General features: G+C 42.5%; 6 protein-coding genes across 6 annotated transcripts; all 6 read right to left on the bottom strand.

Annotated features, from left to right (window-relative positions):
- Nucleotides 1-396: 396 nt before the first annotated feature.
- Nucleotides 397-1,014, bottom strand: EAE98_000166 (uncharacterized protein; the record flags this gene model as incomplete). Its single annotated transcript, XM_038947784.1, has 1 exon — nt 397-1,014. The coding sequence occupies one exon, from the start codon at nt 1,012-1,014 to the stop codon at nt 397-399; it is 618 nt and encodes a 205-aa protein (XP_038815461.1).
- A 1,342-nt stretch (nt 1,015-2,356) lies between these two features.
- On the bottom strand, nt 2,357-2,914 carry EAE98_000165 (uncharacterized protein; the record flags this gene model as incomplete). The annotated part of the gene is made up of 1 exon (XM_038947783.1): nt 2,357-2,914. The coding sequence occupies one exon, from the start codon at nt 2,912-2,914 to the stop codon at nt 2,357-2,359; it is 558 nt and encodes a 185-aa protein (XP_038815460.1).
- A 1,204-nt stretch (nt 2,915-4,118) lies between these two features.
- On the bottom strand, nt 4,119-4,877 carry EAE98_000164 (uncharacterized protein; the record flags this gene model as incomplete). The annotated part of the gene is made up of 1 exon (XM_038947782.1): nt 4,119-4,877. The coding sequence occupies one exon, from the start codon at nt 4,875-4,877 to the stop codon at nt 4,119-4,121; it is 759 nt and encodes a 252-aa protein (XP_038815459.1).
- A 3,394-nt stretch (nt 4,878-8,271) lies between these two features.
- On the bottom strand, nt 8,272-10,129 carry EAE98_000163 (uncharacterized protein; the record flags this gene model as incomplete). The annotated part of the gene is made up of 3 exons (XM_038947781.1): nt 8,272-8,306; nt 8,367-9,898; nt 9,951-10,129. 3 exons carry the CDS (start codon nt 10,127-10,129, stop codon nt 8,272-8,274), a joined length of 1,746 nt encoding a protein of 581 aa, XP_038815458.1.
- Nucleotides 10,130-13,580: 3,451 nt separating this feature from the next.
- EAE98_000162 (uncharacterized protein) lies at nt 13,581-16,259 on the bottom strand. Its single transcript, XM_038947780.1, has 6 exons — nt 15,739-16,259; nt 15,322-15,485; nt 15,108-15,153; nt 14,942-14,971; nt 14,639-14,822; nt 13,581-14,583 (listed from the first exon to the last, which is right to left on the bottom strand). Exons 2-6 carry the CDS (start codon nt 15,363-15,365, stop codon nt 14,444-14,446), a joined length of 444 nt encoding a protein of 147 aa, XP_038815457.1. The 5' UTR covers nt 15,366-15,485; nt 15,739-16,259; the 3' UTR covers nt 13,581-14,443.
- A 774-nt stretch (nt 16,260-17,033) lies between these two features.
- EAE98_000161 (uncharacterized protein) lies at nt 17,034-18,443 on the bottom strand (the record flags this gene model as incomplete). The annotated part of the gene is made up of 3 exons (XM_038947779.1): nt 17,034-17,080; nt 17,151-18,176; nt 18,230-18,443. The coding sequence occupies 3 exons, from the start codon at nt 18,441-18,443 to the stop codon at nt 17,034-17,036; spliced, it is 1,287 nt and encodes a 428-aa protein (XP_038815456.1).
- Nucleotides 18,444-18,659: the final 216 nt, after the last annotated feature.

Raw genomic sequence — 18,659 nt, 5'->3', positions numbered from 1 at the left:
CTTGTATGTAACCTCTTCGTAATTGCAGAGTAATAATTTATCAGGAAAATAGTATCCTCAGAATTGCTGGGAAGAAATCATGGATGTCATGTGGTTACATGCACTTGGCGGGGTCGATCGTGATCGGATTCGTCTTCGTCTATGCAAAACTGTTGGTAAAAAGTTATATCTATCAAAGCAGAAAGCTGTCCAACATCTAATTTTTATTTATTATATTCCTACAAACTCTTACTCCACAAACTAAAGTTAATTCGATTCGAACATTCCTTGTTGATTTTCTACAGTTTTCCTGTTCCGTCTACAGCTTCAGGTCCATCCGTTCAGATGATTCGAGCTCCTCATAATCTACATTATTCTCGATCAACAAAAAACACCACATCATCCAACATCCACAATTTACCATCTCTTTCTCCTCATACCACCACCACCACCCCGTCCCACCTTCATAATCTCATCCAACGCGATCCAAAACCAGAATTTCTTCAAATATTCCCACCCCTGCCTCTTCGTTCGCTCTGGCGTAACACTCCAACCCACTATCCACAATGCCGCGATGACCAGACTGACCACACCCCTCCTGATAAGTTCTACTCCTGCCCATTCAACCGCTATCAATCCCAACCCTTCCATCAACACATATTCCCAATATTTCGAAGGCTCGTATATCCAGATCACATCCCCAGTCGATTGTACGATATTTCCGTTTGAGATCATGGTACGATTACCAGTCGGGAGAATTATGGCAATGGGATAAGCTTGCACCGCAACTTGCCATTGAAAAAACATGGCTGCAAAGAGGAGGGCGCCGGCGAGAATTCGATCGAGGAACAACGAGCCTTCGATTGAGGAGGTGAGCCATGCTATTGGACTGAACGGAGTTGCAGTAGTGTAAAGAAGAACAATCATAGCCACAGCAGAAAACTTTCGAAAGCCGGTCGATTTCAGGATTTGGCTGGAGGCACCTGTAGGCATGCTAGGCATGGGGCTACTTTGAGGTTCTGCTTGTTTGACCATCTTGTCTTCGTTTGAACAATTGTCGCTCTGTCTGTTTGTTTCTTGAAGCTATTGCTACTCATATTGCACACCAGCGTGCGCAACCTTTCTTTTAAACTCATGATTTTGGATATCCATCGTGGTGTGGGTCGCATTGCTGCCTTGAAGATATTCCGTATTTGGTCGAAATTGCGGCACAGCTGCCTACAGGAACATTTTTTACGGCGTAGTCCCCGAGTGCACCAATAGATGGTATTGAACTATCGTAAAAATCATAACCTTCTGGCAATTCACTGCTTACTGCAAGGCAGAAATCGCACTTATGGAGCGAATGCTGTAAGGCAATTGGAAGATATTCGTATCCATGAAATTAGACGACTACCTCATATATAATCGACGATTCGCAGTGCTCCTCGTGTATTGTGGTCGTAATCACTCACAATTCCAGTTAGCTTTGCAATGCTTTCGGATTCGTTGCCTTTGAATATCGGTATGGTGGTATTCAAGTCAGATTGTGCCCAATATGGTGGTGCCGAACTTTATGCTTATTACCTACTTAGGTAGGTATGTAAGATTATCGATCGCCAATAGATACCGAATCATACATGGGATTATGACGATGGCGTCAATCTTTTCAGACATTCAGAGTTTATCGACAGAATTTGTACTTACTTGTTTCTACGTCTATACATACAATCAATCCCTAGACCGATCATCATTTTTCATCACGTACCACGTCTGTTCATGAAGCGCTGAATGCTCAGTTTTTGGTACCTTGTTGTCTATCAAACTGAATACCTTGGTAATATCCAATACTGCGTTAGTAAAGGCGGATACTTACACACTGCCGCGTCAAGTATCTTATAGAACGGTAAAATGAAGAATTTGGTGTAGCAGATAGTTGGTCGATCCGGAAAAGTTGTACGATTAGCGCATTTTATATGTCTCCTTTATCTGAACCCTACAAGTTGAATCTTAGCATTAGAGAGTTCTTCGGGTCTCTGATACCCCTCTAAATTCTCAGTAGATTTTTAAATGTCATAATTTGAACATGTTGTGTTCTCATCATACAATTCATATCGCATCAACTAAACTCTACAAAACACCAGTTCTCCATTAATAACTTAATTTTATTAATCTTCTATTTGCCCTGAGACTCCGATGCCATCTGATATGTACGACTTACCTGTGAATTAATTTACCTTTTGGGGGAGGGGACTTACCTATATAATAATATCTTACCTTTCCTTTTCCTCCATCGGAGAATCTGCCTTGTTATCCTTTAAACTTACCGATTCCCTCCTCTTCTTTCTTACCTACCAACATAATTTATACTCCAGTTCATCCTTCTATTCCTCCCCACCTAACCAACATGTCTCCCATGCAAAAGCACATCCTCCCAGCCATCCTTCCTCATCCTCTCCCTACTCCTCTCCCTCATCCTCCCCGCCATCTCAATCGCCTCCCTCTCCCTCATCTGCCTCACCCTTTCCCGCTCCAAATCCCCCCTCTCCCTCTCCAACTCCTTCCTCTCCTTCCTCTTCCGCATACTCTTACAAATACAACACCTAATCACACAATACGCCACAAAAACCGCTACGATAATCACCGTGATGATCGCAGTAAGACTCCCAGAAGGACGAGTAAATACTCCTTTATCAGCGGTAGATGTTGCTGATGCGGTAGCGCTGCTAGAGATGGTAGAACTGGGTTTGGATATGATGGAGGTGGAGAGTGTGGAGGTGGGGATGCCTTTGGGGGCGGAAGTGGATTTTGGAGGGAGGATCTCGATAGAGGGGATTCTGGTGGCGGAGGCGGTTTCGATGGCTTTGGCGATGGTGAGGGGGAGGAGTGTTGTGATGGATGCAGGTGGGTTGAGGAGGCTTGAGGCGCTTGTTTGTGGGGGTGGTGCGGGTGCCATGTTGTTGTTGTTGTTGTTGTTTTGAGTTTGGTTTGTTCTTGAGTGTGTTTTGGATCTTTATATTTTTATACTTTTGTTTCTTCGTTTGCTGGAGAAGTATATATATAGGAGCGAGTGTATAGGTATAGTGATCGACTTTATATTTTATTTATCAATTTGTATATTTATTTGTTGTGTTTTATAGTATCACAAATCAAGAATGGACACATAAAACCGCAAGGACGGGAAGGTATATATAAGATAACTCAAGACGATGATTAAGAATCGCACAATAGGAATAAAGACTCTTTATTACCTTCCTCTCGAGTGTACGCAACAGAAAAAGAAAAGAAGTTTTCCATTACAAGAGCTCTTTGATAGAGATGCTCTAGAAAGCAGCGATGGGAGTCTTTGTAGGCTGACAATAGAGAATATGTTTATATTGCAAAGGGCTTTGTGAGAGGATAGGAGAGAAAAAGTAATATCGAAGATTACTTTGTTGAGAAATATATCTCGAGGATAGGAGAGATATTCTTAGAAATGATTGTACCGGGTGAAAGAAAATGATATGTGTACTGGATAGGATAGGGATATTTGTTCGCCTGGGTATTCTATATTTGATCTCACCAGTACATACATCTATTTCGATTCCTCATGACTCGCATCTATAAATACTTACTTATTATTAGGTATGAAAAAAAACGTGAAGGCTACCTAACCAAGTACCCGACACCAGAAGGAAAAATCAAACATACAAAGAAAATTCATATTCCAAGCTATTTTCCCCTCACCAAGTGCATCGCTCACAACTCGGTACTTACTTCGAACCTCACTTGGTTTTGTTTCTCTATGTTGTAGGTATGATTATAAATTAATATATGTATGTGTAGATGTATAGAGATAAGTAAGGATGCGTGCATCGCACCATCACTGTTGCTTAAAAAAATTAAGCACTATCAAGCTAGTTATGCAAATACCGCTATCAAATTCCAAACGTATCCTATGGTATCATTTCCTGCGTTCCCGTTCCCGTTCCCATTCTATCCCATTCTATCCCTTCCCTTCTGCACCAAACCATCAAACAGTCCATCAAAAATTCTATCCAAAACAGAAATGAGGGGTAGCTCAATTCAGGACACATGACATCTCGTCAGTATATGGATGAATCATCCAGTGAATTCCAATCTGACTCGAAAGTACCCTGTAATGAATAACACCACTCATCCTACACAAATTTGATCTCTTTATCTTCCAAATATGCTGAATCACCTCTTTCTCGCCCCATATACACCGTTCCATTAACCTCAATCCTGTGCCATGCATTTCCTGCATTCGCGTTTCCATTCACATTCGTGGAAGTTGTATTTCCACTTCCGATGGTATTGCCCCCTCTCAAACTCTCCGTCCTCCACTCACTCCTCTCCTCATCCCCACTCCTCTCCCTCGAATGATACGACGGAACCGGGCTCTCCGTCCCCAGCATCTCTTCTTTCCATGCCGCCCTCTCAGACCAGTGATTATCCCTCTCACTCTGCCTCTCATACTCCATCTCCAACTCCCTCTTCTCATCCATCGAATCCACACTCCCCGAACTCCCGGACCTCGCTGGAAATGGTCTGCTAATCTCACTTTTCCTCACCGTCCCATTTCTTCCCACACCCAATTTACTCCCGTTTCTCGCAACTCCATTTGCGTCGCCTCCCAGAACCTTCCCCATCATTTCATTCTTGGCTCTCTCTTCCTCTTCACGTTCCTTTTCCTTGGCTTTGGCAAGTTTCTTCTGTATCCGCTTGCCGCGACATACTAGACACCATGTCAAAATTCCGGTGATAATAGCAATAGCGGCGATGAACGCGAGGATGGTACCCCAGAAATTAAATTGCACCTGCCAGAATCCTTCACTGGAGCCGGAAGTAGGAGGGGATTCCGCGCGGGTAGTGAGGGTTGGGGCGTTGAGAGTGGAGGAAAGGCGTGGAATATACATGGTGGTTTGATCTGATGTTTATGACGTTTCCGATGTAACGAGTGGGTAGGATATGTATCTTGTTCTCCGCCAGTAAATTTGTACAAAGTCGATCGGACCGATTGATCAACCTGAAAGGTAAATGATATTCTATCCAGCAATGCGAAAGTAATCTCTTGTAAGTTCGAAAATCAAATGTTGATCCAGCAATACTGAATAGGTAAAATGTAAAGTGTCCAAAAAAATATTGAAAGAAGTTCCAATCAGTTCCAAAGTTCAAACTAAGTTCCAAGCCCCGGGGTGGTATCAATAACTTTATGATTGGGTTCCCAGGCTGAGTCAAAGAAATCTATTTCGCAGTGGGCGAAGATTCACACAAAGACTTTGTGTTGTGATCTTGTGATGATGATGTTCGTGATAGGTGTAGTTGAGATGATATATTCTTGACCCCCTCTCTGAAAGGAAATATTTTTCTCAAAGAAACCGAAACGGGTGTTGAAAGAAGGTGGCTTTGTTGGAGTGATGGTTGAAAGACTGGATAAAGAGATATCTATCAGATAATCTCCCTTGTGTAGTGTTATGCTGTAATGTCTTGAGCTCGAGCCTGTCGAGTCGATAAAGAAGTTGTACAAGTTGTATTGTATGCGTTGTAAATGTTGTACAAAGAATATCTCAAGGAAGAAATTCCCTTTCCAATTCCCAGAAGACTAATCTCGTCAAGAGACACAGTAATGATATCTGTAATGAATCCCCTCTTCAAATCTTTTTCTAAAATTTCCCACTCATAAAATAATCTCTCCTTGGAATAAAAAGAAAATGTTCCACAAAACCAGTAATATCAGAACAGGACAAGAAGATCAGACGAACTAACCAAGGGGAAATTGAAACGAAACAGGAATTCACCCATCTTCATATATCGTCAATCACCCTCTCAAAATTCAATTATTGCATATCCACCTAACGCATTGTCTCATCCAACTGCACTTAGTACGGCTTGCCACTTGCTAAGCCCACCCAATCACAATCTTCCCTCCTCATCAAGAAGGAAAACAAAAGGTATAGAAAAAGTTAATCAATATGCCACGACGCCGTTAAGCTTACTCGCCATTCTCGGGCTGGCTCCGTCGTGTTTACGGAGTCGTCGTTCGCGATATACAGTATTCATCCTGGCAGTCTTTCGAGAAGAGAGGATACCAAGACCGGCGTTCGATATCTGAACGGATATACGCCGAGACGTGCAGACTTTGTGAGACTGAGATATGTAAGTTCTCCGTACCGGGTTCTGTATATCTCCACCAACATCCAAGCTCTCCTGGGTCCTCTATAACCCTTTTGTGTTTTATGCACCCATTCTTGCTCCAAACCTTTTCCATAAGTAGTCACCACCTCCATTTATCCCTCCGACAATCCCCCAATGCAGTAACACATCTCCATAAACCAATGATCTCCCATACACGGAGACAAGCGCACGACACTTCAACTCTCCACCACTTCTTCAAATATATGATCATCACCCCCTGACGCCGTTTCCCCTCCAAGCCACCATTGTCTCCCGTCCCATCTCTCATTTTAAAATCATCCACCCATACTTACGATTTCGAAACCTCAATGTAAGCTTGGCATCGCGCTTGGCGTCCCCAATTGGCTCTCATCCAATCTTACACCGAGACCATCCCGGCCAATCTTCACTTGCGCACTCTACCGATGCCAAGATAGATCCATGTGCTTGGACTTCCAACTCCACCCCGAAATATGAAACGGGTGATTCGGAACAACACAAGTTACACAACTGATCTTGATTCTTGACATTCACGAGAAAGAACGAGATTCGAAAAAAAGTATTCTCAAAAGAAACTGGAAGGAAATCAGAAGAGTCAAAAGAGCAAGAAATCCGAACATCGAACCACGTACACAAATTCACAATACATACTTGGACTCTGTATTACACGCCCGCAAATGACAAAAAGTCAAATAAGATAGTCTCCCATTTGCACCCCACCCATCCTAGGATCAAAATAAATGATATTAACCAGAACGACAACCAATTTCCAAAGAATCATTTAAGATTCTTTTTCGAATCAATATACATAGGTAACTAAAACCCTAGAAGCGATCTAAAGGAAAATGGTTGTAGAATTGTAGAATTATATATTACAGAATCTCAGAATCTCAGAATCTCAGAATCTCAGAATCTCAGAATCTCAGAATCTCACCTACCTACGAGCCTACCTACCACACAAAGGGGAGAAAATCCAATTGGCCACCACTCAAGGGTAAGGTTACAGGATCCTTTTCAAACTTCATTCATTCATACAATTAATTCAACAGGTAATTAGTAGCAAAATAAATATAAATACCGATCCTTAGCAACTCCCCCTTTGTATCATTTTCTCAGTACAAACTACCAGGTACAAACTACAAACTACAAAATATCCAACTCCTCACATTATCACGTATAATATCATTCATTATCTGATCTCAATGATTCCTTACGAGCTCACACAGCCCAAAAGTAATAAGATTACATACATACACTCAACTCAGTACATCTCATCTCTACCACTGCGAGAACCAATTGTAGTTCACCATCTTGATTCTTGCAATCCATACATACATACATACATACATACCTACATATCTAGGTATATCCAGCTTCGAACTTTCATGAATACTTTCTAGCTGCACCAGTACCACGAGTCCCTCTACATACCTACCTACAGGAAAGATAGATACGTTATTTTCCCTCGAGAAATCTAGAAACTCACACCCAATCTTCCCAATATTCAGATCGCCATCCACAGTCAACCACATATATAACAACCAACGTACTCGAGAATAACTAACAAACCACAAAACCCCCTTCCTCAAAATCTCAAAATTCACGTCTCAAATTTCAAAATCTCAAATTCCAACTCCCAATTCTTCATCTATAAAAAAGCATTCATAATTTTTTTAACTATTAATACAAATAAATCTTTTGCAATCTCTAATACCTGGTACTATGCATAAAAATCACAACCACAACCACAACCACAACCATAATAATAATCAAAATATATAACAACATATTTTTAATATATTGATTGATATCTTTGCGCCCTGCGCACTCATCGTCCATTCATCCATCCATGTTTCTCATGAACCAACCAATCTAATAAATATCTCTTCTCCCTCTTCTCCCTCCTCTTTTCCTCCATCTCCGATCCAAATCAAAACCCAAACCCCCATCACATACAACCCATAAAGGAAACAATATAGTTCAAAAAGGAGGGTATTTCAGAAATGAATGAAAAATGGCATATGTATGCATCTATGGATATAAGATGGATGTCAAATAAAGGAAGCCAAGCTGCTTCGTAACGCATGCAGATGCCCTTTGAATCGTACCCAGTGGCACGTGAAGTTGTCGTAACGATTAGAAATTTTCTTTACCCCAGCAGAAATTGAATCCTATTTCAGTGTTAGTACATTGTATCAATGTGAAAAAGGAGATAAATGGAAAGTACTAACCAGGCTCACTGTACATATTACACTTGATATGCAACTGACTACCCAACACCTTTGGACCACAGAAAAACACACCCGCTTCACTAGGACTATGAATCTTCCTCACACTCTTGAAAATCATATCCCAATTAGGTCTTCCAAAATTGGTTGGTGCTCTCAAACCTGTAATCGCATCACGATCTGCATTTGCATCATTAATCATGATATTCGTCGCATCATCCACCTTAATCTTAGCCGTCAAATACGTATGAATCTCAATCCTGTTATCCATATCCTGAGCTTCGATTGCCAATAAAAGAGAACGGAACCATTCGAAAGAACCGAAGTCACGACAAATCCAGAAGAAATAGACTTTTCCGAGACGCGTCTTCTTTTGAGGATAGTTCATGCGGTACCAGATGGATTTGAGAATCGAGGCGAAAGGAGTAACACCAATACCGGCACCACAAAGCATAGCGACTTCGAATTTAAAAACATCCTCAGAGGCCGAACCGAATGGACCATCGACATAGACACGGGGTAAGATGCGACGAATAGCCGAATCAGCTCCATCAGATCCTGGTGAGCCTTGATTAACACCAACAACTTGAGATCCTCCCTTTCCATCCTTTGGCTTATCGAATTCACACCCAAGGGCTTTGCCAACAGCTCTAGTAAAATCTCCTACCATTCTAATATGAATGGAAATATAATCTTCTTCGGGAGCCGATGTGAGAGTGAAAGGATGGTATTGATAAATCGAGACCTCGGGACAACAGAAGAAGATATATTGACCAGCTCTTGTCTTTGTATTCTCTTTCTTGATCTGAATTTCGCAAACGTTGGAAGGATGTTGAACAACCTTCGAAACATAGGTCTTATGCTTCCCGCGGATTTCACGTGCAATACGTTCAGCGAGGTAAATATAACCACCATACATCCAGTATTGCCAGAAGACACCAATAGCCGATGTACCAACACTAACACAGTAAGGCGCGGTATCTGGTTGAATCATGCAGAAAGCTCCGTGGACGGACCAGAATACAAAGAAGATGACGAAAAAGTGATGGGTATACCAGAAACGTTCAAAGTTTGCCCGACGATACTTTTCGTATGAAGTAATAGCCATGGCCATAAGAGCGACCAACATAACATATCCAGTCCATCCAGGTCCACTAACAAAGTTGGCAAGGAGGAAACCACCAATGCCGAGATTATTCTTTGCTGAAATTTGAGCAAAGTTGTTCCAATGCGCAATAGTGTGTACCCAAGAGAAGAATACAATAGACCAAGCTGTAAGCATATGGAAAGTAATATTCTTATCGAATTGTACAATGCCATTCAAAGGAGTTTGACGTGCCAAAGAGATCAAAGTACGACAAACCGGAAACAAAATCATAGCAACATCGAAATGTAGCGTCAGAGCGGCGGATCTAGCAATCGCATAGGTGACGGTAAATGTGCTTCGAGCAATACCAAAACTATCCTTGAGCTGATAATTCAAGAAACCGAATGTGAAAACCATGACATGGAGTAAAGCGAAAACGAAGACGAAACTGAAATGATGTTAGTAACTCGATGCTTCCCATGATCCTAGCCACAACCTACAATCGTCGATATCCCTCGTTAACCATCCATCTGTCGAATTTCTCCCTCATCGTCAATTCCCTCGGCATTTCCGCCGTCATCTCACCAGACATCAACATTCTCGTCAATGGTGGCCATCTTGATCTCTCCGAAACCCTCACCGATCCCGTACTCATTCTATCATAAGCCTTTTCAGACATCTTAAACTTTGCGACCTAGAATCGTAATTTTTGAAGGTTTTTTTTTTATATAGAAAATTTCTTCCGACTTCCTTCTCGTCCAAATTATACGTGGGTATCGTGGTAGTATTAAAGGGTAATATGATTCAGGACCTGCTGAATGGACAGAAGTTCCCAAAAGAAAGTAATCGTAAAAACGAAAGAAAATTATTTGAATGAACGTAAAAACGATAAAAGCCTATTGAAAACCCCCCCCAAAAACTGTCAGTAACTGAGTTCATTCCAACTTGCGACATTATTGCCAGAGAAGTAATACAACAATCAACAAGACACTCGGCGTCCAAATTCAAAACGTACCTGTAATCAATGCCTGCACCGATGGCTGTCCCAAAATCAGCGAATTAATATCGAAAGTTGTATGACTTCACTTTGCAGAGATCCCGAAAAGAAAAGACAAGAGAAATCCAAGAGAAGAGGTGTTCAGAGCAGAGAGGAAGAAACGAGGAAACTTTCTGCCAAGCAGAAGGAGGGAGGAAGGTAAGGTCACAAAACAGTCAGAACATCACGTTTATGCATGGGGAACAGGATGTGATGGCCTGACAATTAGATTCGTATGGAAGTGTCTGAGCATAACGTATAGAACAAATCCAGTCTCATGGGCTCGAGAGTCGAGAAACCAGCGTCTCTGAGTTGCAATGGGTGGTCAGAGAGAGGGGCTTCGAAACAGTGATGGTGGTGGCCATCGTTGACTAGGGAGTTTAAGGACTAGTCGCATCAGCTTTTTGGACGTGTGAGAGATGAAAATTCTTCGAGCAGGATTGCCGAAAGGTACGTGGGAGAGAAAATGGTCGACGGGAGGATTGGGGATTGATGTTACATGGGTTCAGAGGGGCCGTGGTTGGTCTGTTTGATATGGGGTTCTAAATTGGTTACGGATAACCTTAATAAGCGCGAATCTGAGCAACAGTTATTATTATCCTATACATCAAGGATACGAAGTTCACCCGTTCACGCGTTCACTCGGTTATTGCTTGGGTTGACCAATTAACTGACGGTATTAAGGATTACGAGAATGTTGCTGTGTTATTCTGGTGTTGAATTTTAATCTCATCTCATGATAAGTCATAGGTATCCTATCTCACCCTCACGAAAACAGACCCCCTACAATGGAAACCACCCAAATCCCACTCGCCACACCTCTCACCATCCCATACACAAGTTACAACCCCGTTTGCGAAACCTCCAGGGCTCCCAAGTGTAACCTCCAAGCCTCCTAATCCTATCTTCGTTCCAGAAATCCCCGCCCGAAACCTGCCCAGAGCGTTGCACGAGCGTGCGAGCCTAGCATGCATTGCGAAAAACTGAAACCAGAATCATCTAAGCCATCATCAGTAGCCAATCAGAATATACATACATCTGACATGATCGTACAACGACCACCCTTAAAATATCCAAGATGTTTGATGCACTTTTGAGGCTCAGAGAATTAACAAGAAGAAAAATTGGCGGCGGCAAGCCTTGTCCTATCGAATTTGTGAGTTTGAATATGGGAGCACCAGGAGTGTGGCTGGCAAGTGTAGCTGATGATGAAGGGGTACCTACCATTCGAGTCTCCTCAAAGCTTATTTGCGCCCTGTGGATAACCAAATATCAAAGTATTCAACATTGGCAACGGCGCGCATGATGATGATACCAATTAATCAGATACAAATACCTATAACAGCGTGCGATATCCCAACACCAATTGTATGATCCCCCCAGCCTTGCTACACTATTTCTTCTCCCATCAGCTCACATTTCCATTTGCATTACGCCATCTCTGACCCCCAAGAAAAATCCCTTGAATCGGTCAATCAATATGTATCTTCAATGATCGGCTGCAATGAGAATATTCTCAGTAATCGCTCGACTAGGTATCTATACGATCTATAGATAGATAGATAGATAGACAGATACCACTCAGCAATCCGTACCGAGAACTCCCCCTCATCGACCATCCTTCCGTCGATCCCCTACCCTACCTACGCAACACAAAGAACACAAACAAAAACCACTCCAAAGACAAATCCACCCTGCCACACATACCCCTCCAATCCCAAGCATCTCGACAAATCTCTTCCTACACCCACTCCGCTTCACACATATCTCCACGTAAACCGATTCGTAGTACACACCATACATAGTACATCAAAATCAGCCCACGTCACCATCACCATCTCAAACTCACACTCACACCTCTGTAAACCCCAAGAATCAAAACGCGAAGAATCGGTAAAATTCCCGTTTGATACCTATTGATGAAGTACCAGAAACCCATATACACATACTCGTACAGTATCCGGCATTCAGTGCCGAGCTTAGGTTAAAACTAGCTAGGTAGCTAGCTATGAATTTTACATCGACTTCGTGCATGTATGATTACAAACCCATAAAGAGTACCAGTATCTCCTATCAAGAAATTATAATAAAAAGCGCCGACTCTAGATACATACATACAGAGACACAGCATTCGCACCGGGAGAGAAAAAGGCATGAGAGTTTCAAGATGTATCTTGCAACCTAGTACCTATACATAGGTATTCCAATTCCATTCTTTCCCCTAACCTTTCCTCCATTGCACCCCTCTCTCACATCCGTATCCCTTCCCTCCGCCTTGAGAATCTCTACAAATCTCATCACCCACACACTCACCCACCATAACACAACCTTTCCAACCCCTCCCCCTCGGTCCCGAATCCTCAACACACATACCCTCACCACCCTCCAATTCCTCACGAGTCACCACTCCCTCCCTCCCCACAAACCTCAAACCCCAAACGTACCATCCATCTTCCCTCCTAACATCTTTCCTCATCCCTCATCCCTCCCTCTCTTATTTCTTATCTCTCTATCCACCTCCTTCCCTCCCACCCCCCCCCCCGAAACATTTCCAAATTCCCACACCATCAAACCCAACCCCAAACCCAAATCTCAAATCTCAAATCTCAAACATCCGCCATCAAACATCAAACATCTTCACAACACTCACTCAGTCAGTCAGTCAGTCCCACTCAGCATCTCAGAATCAACCCAAGCGCTTACACCTTACACAATCGCAACTTACACAACTTACACACCTACCTCACTTTCCCCATCCACACATCCATCACACAGTGCACACACACAACAACAACAAGAAGAAGAAAAGATCATCACCATCACCATCACCATCACCATCTCCGTCGTCAATCACCCCTCTCCCTCCCCATCCCAACAACTCTCCAACAACACGCATCACCCCAATCCTCCTCCCTACTCAAATCCAAATCCAAATCCAAATCCAAATCCAAATCCCAACCCCAACAACTCCCCAGCAACACGCATCACCCCATATACCCAATACCCCAGCCACAAATCCCCCTCTCTCCCCCTCTCCCCCCTCCACCCCTCCCCTCACACCCACACCAAACAGAAAAAACTCCCATCCTAAGCCCCTATAATAAGAACGTTGACCAAAAACAAACAAACAAACACACCAAACCAGACCAAACCAAACCAAACCAAAGAACCATATAAATAAATCCAAAAGTAAAAACAATGAAAGAAAGAACTTAGTTCATATTATCCTTACCATAAATGCCATAGACAGATGGATCACTCAGTTACCTTTCTTACCCAGTATTGTGTTACGGAAGGGCAGATGGATAATACTAAATATCCATCAAATTCCACATTCTTTCACCTACATCACATTTCACACCCAATACCATGTCTCAAATTTCACATCTTCACTCGTTCACAACTACCCCCTCCCCAAGCGTTGCATCACGAAACGAGAAGGAACAGCAAATCACAAAGTAAGAAAAGCTCCGAGTAATGCTATGGACCTGAATATCAAAGAATAGGAGGAATAGTAAGAAAAAGGCGGTGACGACGACGACAACCCGTTCATCATGCAACATGATCATCTAATTCCCCAAGCACATCCCTTATTTATCATCCATCACCACCCATCCATTCATTCATCATATTGCATTCTTCCGATATCTATCCACGACAAATCTTTCTCGCCTCTCCCACAATTTCTGCCCCAATCCATCGCAAAATATTCCCCCCAAGCAGTAGCGCTCACAAGTCTGCCATGTAATGTATTTCGTGTGTAAAAGAGTAAAGTACCTAAGTAAACCCAGACCAAAAAGTTGTCCATTCATCGAGTTTCGTTGACGCCAGCAAATCCTTTACGCAATAGGATAGAATAGAAGAGATAGAAAGAACACAGAGGAAATTCATCAACCCATCCATTATTCCGATCCGTCATGCTTTGTCATATGTAATTTGAAGGTTATAGTAGGTAATTTAGATGGCGTATTTTCGGGTCCATTCTCTGGCTGTGGCCTCATATCTAGATCGGTCGGTCTTGTAAACGTGTGCGATCTCTGGAACAAGTGGGTCATCGGGGTTGGGGTCGGTGAGCATGGAGCAGATGGACAAAAGGACTAAAATCAACGATTAGTGGTAATTTAACAAAGTGTAATGAAAGTGACAATATACCTTTAGAGATAGTCAAAGCTGGGGACCATTGATCTCTCAAGATGTCTAAACAGATGCTTCCGTTCGAGTTGATGTTTGGGTGATAGATTCTGGTTGTGAAGCTGACCTTGGGAGGCTTGAATGGGTAGTCGGTAGGGAAATGGATGGCGAGGAAGAAGACACCTCCGGTATATGGTGAGTCAGACTGGCAAAGAAGTTAGTAAATTGAAAGATGATCGTGATAACTCATGAAATTCGAGATTTCAAAGATCGTTGGCCAAAGGGCGTCGGATCAAAGAGACTTGAAGATAAGATCAAACTTACAGGACCCATGATAGTAGCTTGCCAGTGAAACTAAATGAAACAAATAAATGTTAGTATCCTCTCTTCGATACATCTTACTTGTCATGACATGATATCCATCTTGAGCGCATTCCGAGGTATTCTGTGCCTCGAAGGGGCATCAAATCTTGAAGGAGGAACAACATACCAAATCGTCTCCTATAGGACCAGCAGAGCATGATGAGGGAGGGTCACTATTCAAACATCGTATTAGCATACTATTCCCAATACCATCCATACGAGATATCATCGCCGTCATGAAGTTTTGGATAATCCTGCACCAGACCCCGCTCACGAAGTAGCCCCACCAAGATCTTTCCAACGTCGTGGCGGTGACCAAAAGGACAAGAGATATAACATACCGGCCCAAGTCTGTGAGTTCCTTGTTGATTCTCTTCAAAGCCATTTTGAAGTATGTATTATTGTGTGGAGGGTGTTGTGTAGTGTGAAGGGTTGTCGAGTATGTTGATGAATTTCTCGAGGTTGCAGTAGTTTAATGGACTGGTGAGTAAGTGGGCTGGGATTTCTGGTAGACACGATTTTGTTGTTAGCGACCGACCACCCATAAAAAAAAACACGCGAGCGGCTATGCCGAAGATGACGGAAGGGGATAGAGATTGTGGGTACGAGATGGTCACGAAGAGAGAAGCGGTAAATCTTTATATCAATCAATGTATTTGGGAGAGTCGTGTAGATATTGTAGCCAAATACATGGAGAAATAAAGAGTGCGGGAGATTTTAAATGGAATAACAAGTAAGATAGATCATGGAGTACATACCAAAAGGTTCTTGACTTTTTGTTGTCCTTGGGTAGATAGAGGAGAGAGGAGAGAGGAGAGAGGAGACAGGAGACGGTTGAGGGTATTCTTTCTTTTGAATACTAGGTGGGTAGTTGGTAGGTTACTTTGGGGAAAGATGGGAAGAAGAGGAAGAGAAAGAAGAGGAAGAAGAGTTCTTTTAAAGACGGAGTATCTTTCCTTGAATTCAGTTACCAGGTATTTATTATCAAGAAGAAGTCGCAAGTCTGAGTCTGAGTCCGGAGTGAGTCTGTGTTAGATCATAACTGTACGGTGAATGTGAATGTTCTTGGGCAGCCAGCCGTCGTTTTGCCTTTGCTTTTGGTTTGCCTCGTGCCTTGGCCTATTCGCTTCGATTTTGGGCGGCGAAGGAGCGGCAAAAGTGCAGTATGATTCTGTATGAATGCGCAGTACCACCATACCTACCTATTCAAATATCATTCCAACCTATGATACCTATGATATACTCCCATACAATTATTCAGCTACGATATAAATAAATTTATTCACTCCTCTTCTTTTATTAACAAATCATACAACTACCTACCAGTCCACGGGTACCACAGAAATTAAAGGATTCACTTCGAACTTACTTGAAGCTTACTAATTTCTTGTCAACTCTTCACAATTCATGAGCAATCACGCAGTGGATGGTGGCTATGACAGCCATGACAATTCACATGTGCATGGCATGGAAGAGAAGGCCATCAACCACATTTACTTGAGTACTAGGTAGGTACCTCCAGCTACCTAGGTAATGTATCTTCAACCCCATTCACGAAACATAATAATAAGCTTTACCAATCCATTCAAATATCTACCTTTCATTCAGCATACATGAATTCTCTTCTTTTTCTTTCACTGTTCCCGAAAATATCCGAATCGTGGCAAAATTTCAAAGCCTTTTCTCCTCGAGAAGTCAAATGTATTCGACTACCTAGGTATTTCATATTCTCACATTTTTCATGTTAGACAAGATATAATGAGTAAGATAGATATACGAGGTCCATTTCACCAAAGCTCAAGACATTGTTGACATTGATTTTCTGCTTTACATTTCTTTGTTCAATCAAGGTATCTCCTGAATAATTCCTACACATCTATTCCTCCTATTCACCCCTTTTCCAAAAAAAAAAAAAAAAAAAGCCTCCTTTTCAAGAGTCAAGAACCGACACCTTGATGGCCATCCTCCTCCCAGTTCTATATGGCCCAACCAATATCTCATAGCTTCATTTCTCATTTCCATTTGCTAACTCGTTGAACTCAACCCAATTCAATCAACAAAATGCTTGAATGCCAGTAATTGCTCTTCCCAGAATCAAACCTAATGCATTTGTCAGCATCAATCTGAATCACATCATCAACTAATAAGCAAAGATCAAGGCAAAACTTACAATGAATATCACTTTGTCCTTCATAAGTTTGGGTGACAAACAAATTCGAAACGTGTCTTCCAATACCATACTCATCACTCGCAGCATTACCACCAAATATCTCCTGTAATGTTCTCGCATTTCGAAGTGCAGCATCGCAATTCTGTCTCTTAATCATACTGATCATCTCCGGTGCTGCTTCTCCCTTGTCCTTGAGTCTTCCAACCTGAACACAAGCCAGTGTACCAAAAGCCGCGTCTGAGACGGCATCTGCTAGCTTCTTCTGGACGAGTTGATATTTGGCTAATGGATTGCCTTTGAATTGTTTTCGTTCAAGGGCATATGTTCTCGCTCGATCAATACAATCTTCGAGCGCGCCTGTCATACCCCAAGCAATACCATATCTTGCACTATTCAAGCAAGTAAATGGTCCTCGAAGACCCTCTACTGTCTGGAACATATTTGCTTCAGGCACTGGACACTCATCGAGTTGAATCATACCAGTTAAAGAAGCTCGGAGTCCATTTTTATCTTTCAAAGCAGGTGTTTCCAACGTCCCCGGTGGACAATCTGCTCGATCGATGATGAAACCTCTAATCTTGCCAGTCTCTTGTAACTTGGCCCATACCAAGAATACATCTGCGATTGGAGAATTTGTGATCCATGTCTTAGCTCCGGATATCGAATAATAGCCCTTCTTTGTTGGATGAGGTTTCGCAGTTGTCTCCATGGACCCAGGATCACTACCATGATTCGGCTCTGTCAAACCAAAACAGCCCAGCAATTTCCCCTTTGCCAATTTTGGCAAGTACTTCTCCTTTTGTTCTTGTGTGCCGAATTCGTCGATACCTCCCATTACCAGCGAAGACTGTACTGACATGCCAGATCGATATCCACTATCCACTCGTTCAACTGCCTTGGTAATAAGTCCCGAAGCAACATTTGATACACCAGCACAGTCGTAACCATTGATCGTAGCTCCTAATAGCCCTAGCTCTCCCATTTCTTCGAGTATCTTTCGGTCATAATGTTCGTCTCGATATGCCTCTATTCAACCCCTCCTTTAGCTTGCGCCCCCAACATGCAATTAACAAACTTACGCAAAACTCGAGGTAACATCCGTTCCTGACAATATTGCTCCGCAGTTTCTGAAATCGCTATTTCTTCCTCTGTAAAAAGATTCTGTGCGTTTAAAGGATCTTTCCAATTAAATGGTTGCGGGGTAGCATGAGCAGCAAGACCTCTAGTAGTGATAGCTACAGGTCTCGCATTTGCCAATTGCCTACTGGCATTTCGTAATATAGGTCTATACATCTTTGGATTCGACAAGTAAATTGTATTGTCACTTGAAGATGAAGGAAACGTGAGAGAGACTGTTGGGTATGAACACTTCCCCAGATGTACTAAAGTTATAAACTAATCCGGGCCATCATTTAATTGAATTTGGAGCTCCGAGGCATGTTCGGATACAAACGGTTGTCGATCCGTGTGTACATGTTGCATTGTAAGTATCGCAGACAGGCATGTAAG

Source organism: Botrytis deweyae (assembly GCF_014898535.1).
Source record: "Botrytis deweyae strain B1 chromosome Unknown BDEW_001, whole genome shotgun sequence".
Taxonomy (NCBI): domain Eukaryota; kingdom Fungi; phylum Ascomycota; class Leotiomycetes; order Helotiales; family Sclerotiniaceae; genus Botrytis; species Botrytis deweyae.
The sequence above is the reverse complement of the archived record's forward strand: the minus strand, read 5'-3'. Positions and strand labels throughout refer to the sequence as shown.

Bases quoted from the DNA above. Each gene is read 5' to 3' on its own strand.
- EAE98_000162 (XM_038947780.1), bottom strand. From the start codon at position 15,365: ATGGCTTTGAAGAGAATCAACAAGGAACTCACAGACTTGGGCCG. The intron at 15,154-15,321 runs GTATGTTATATC...ATGTTTGAATAG, and splicing joins GAACTCACAGACTTGGGCCG to TGACCCTCCCTCATCATGCT. The intron at 14,584-14,638 runs GTATATTGTCAC...CGTTGATTTTAG, and splicing joins AGCTTTGACTATCTCTAAAG to TCCTTTTGTCCATCTGCTCC.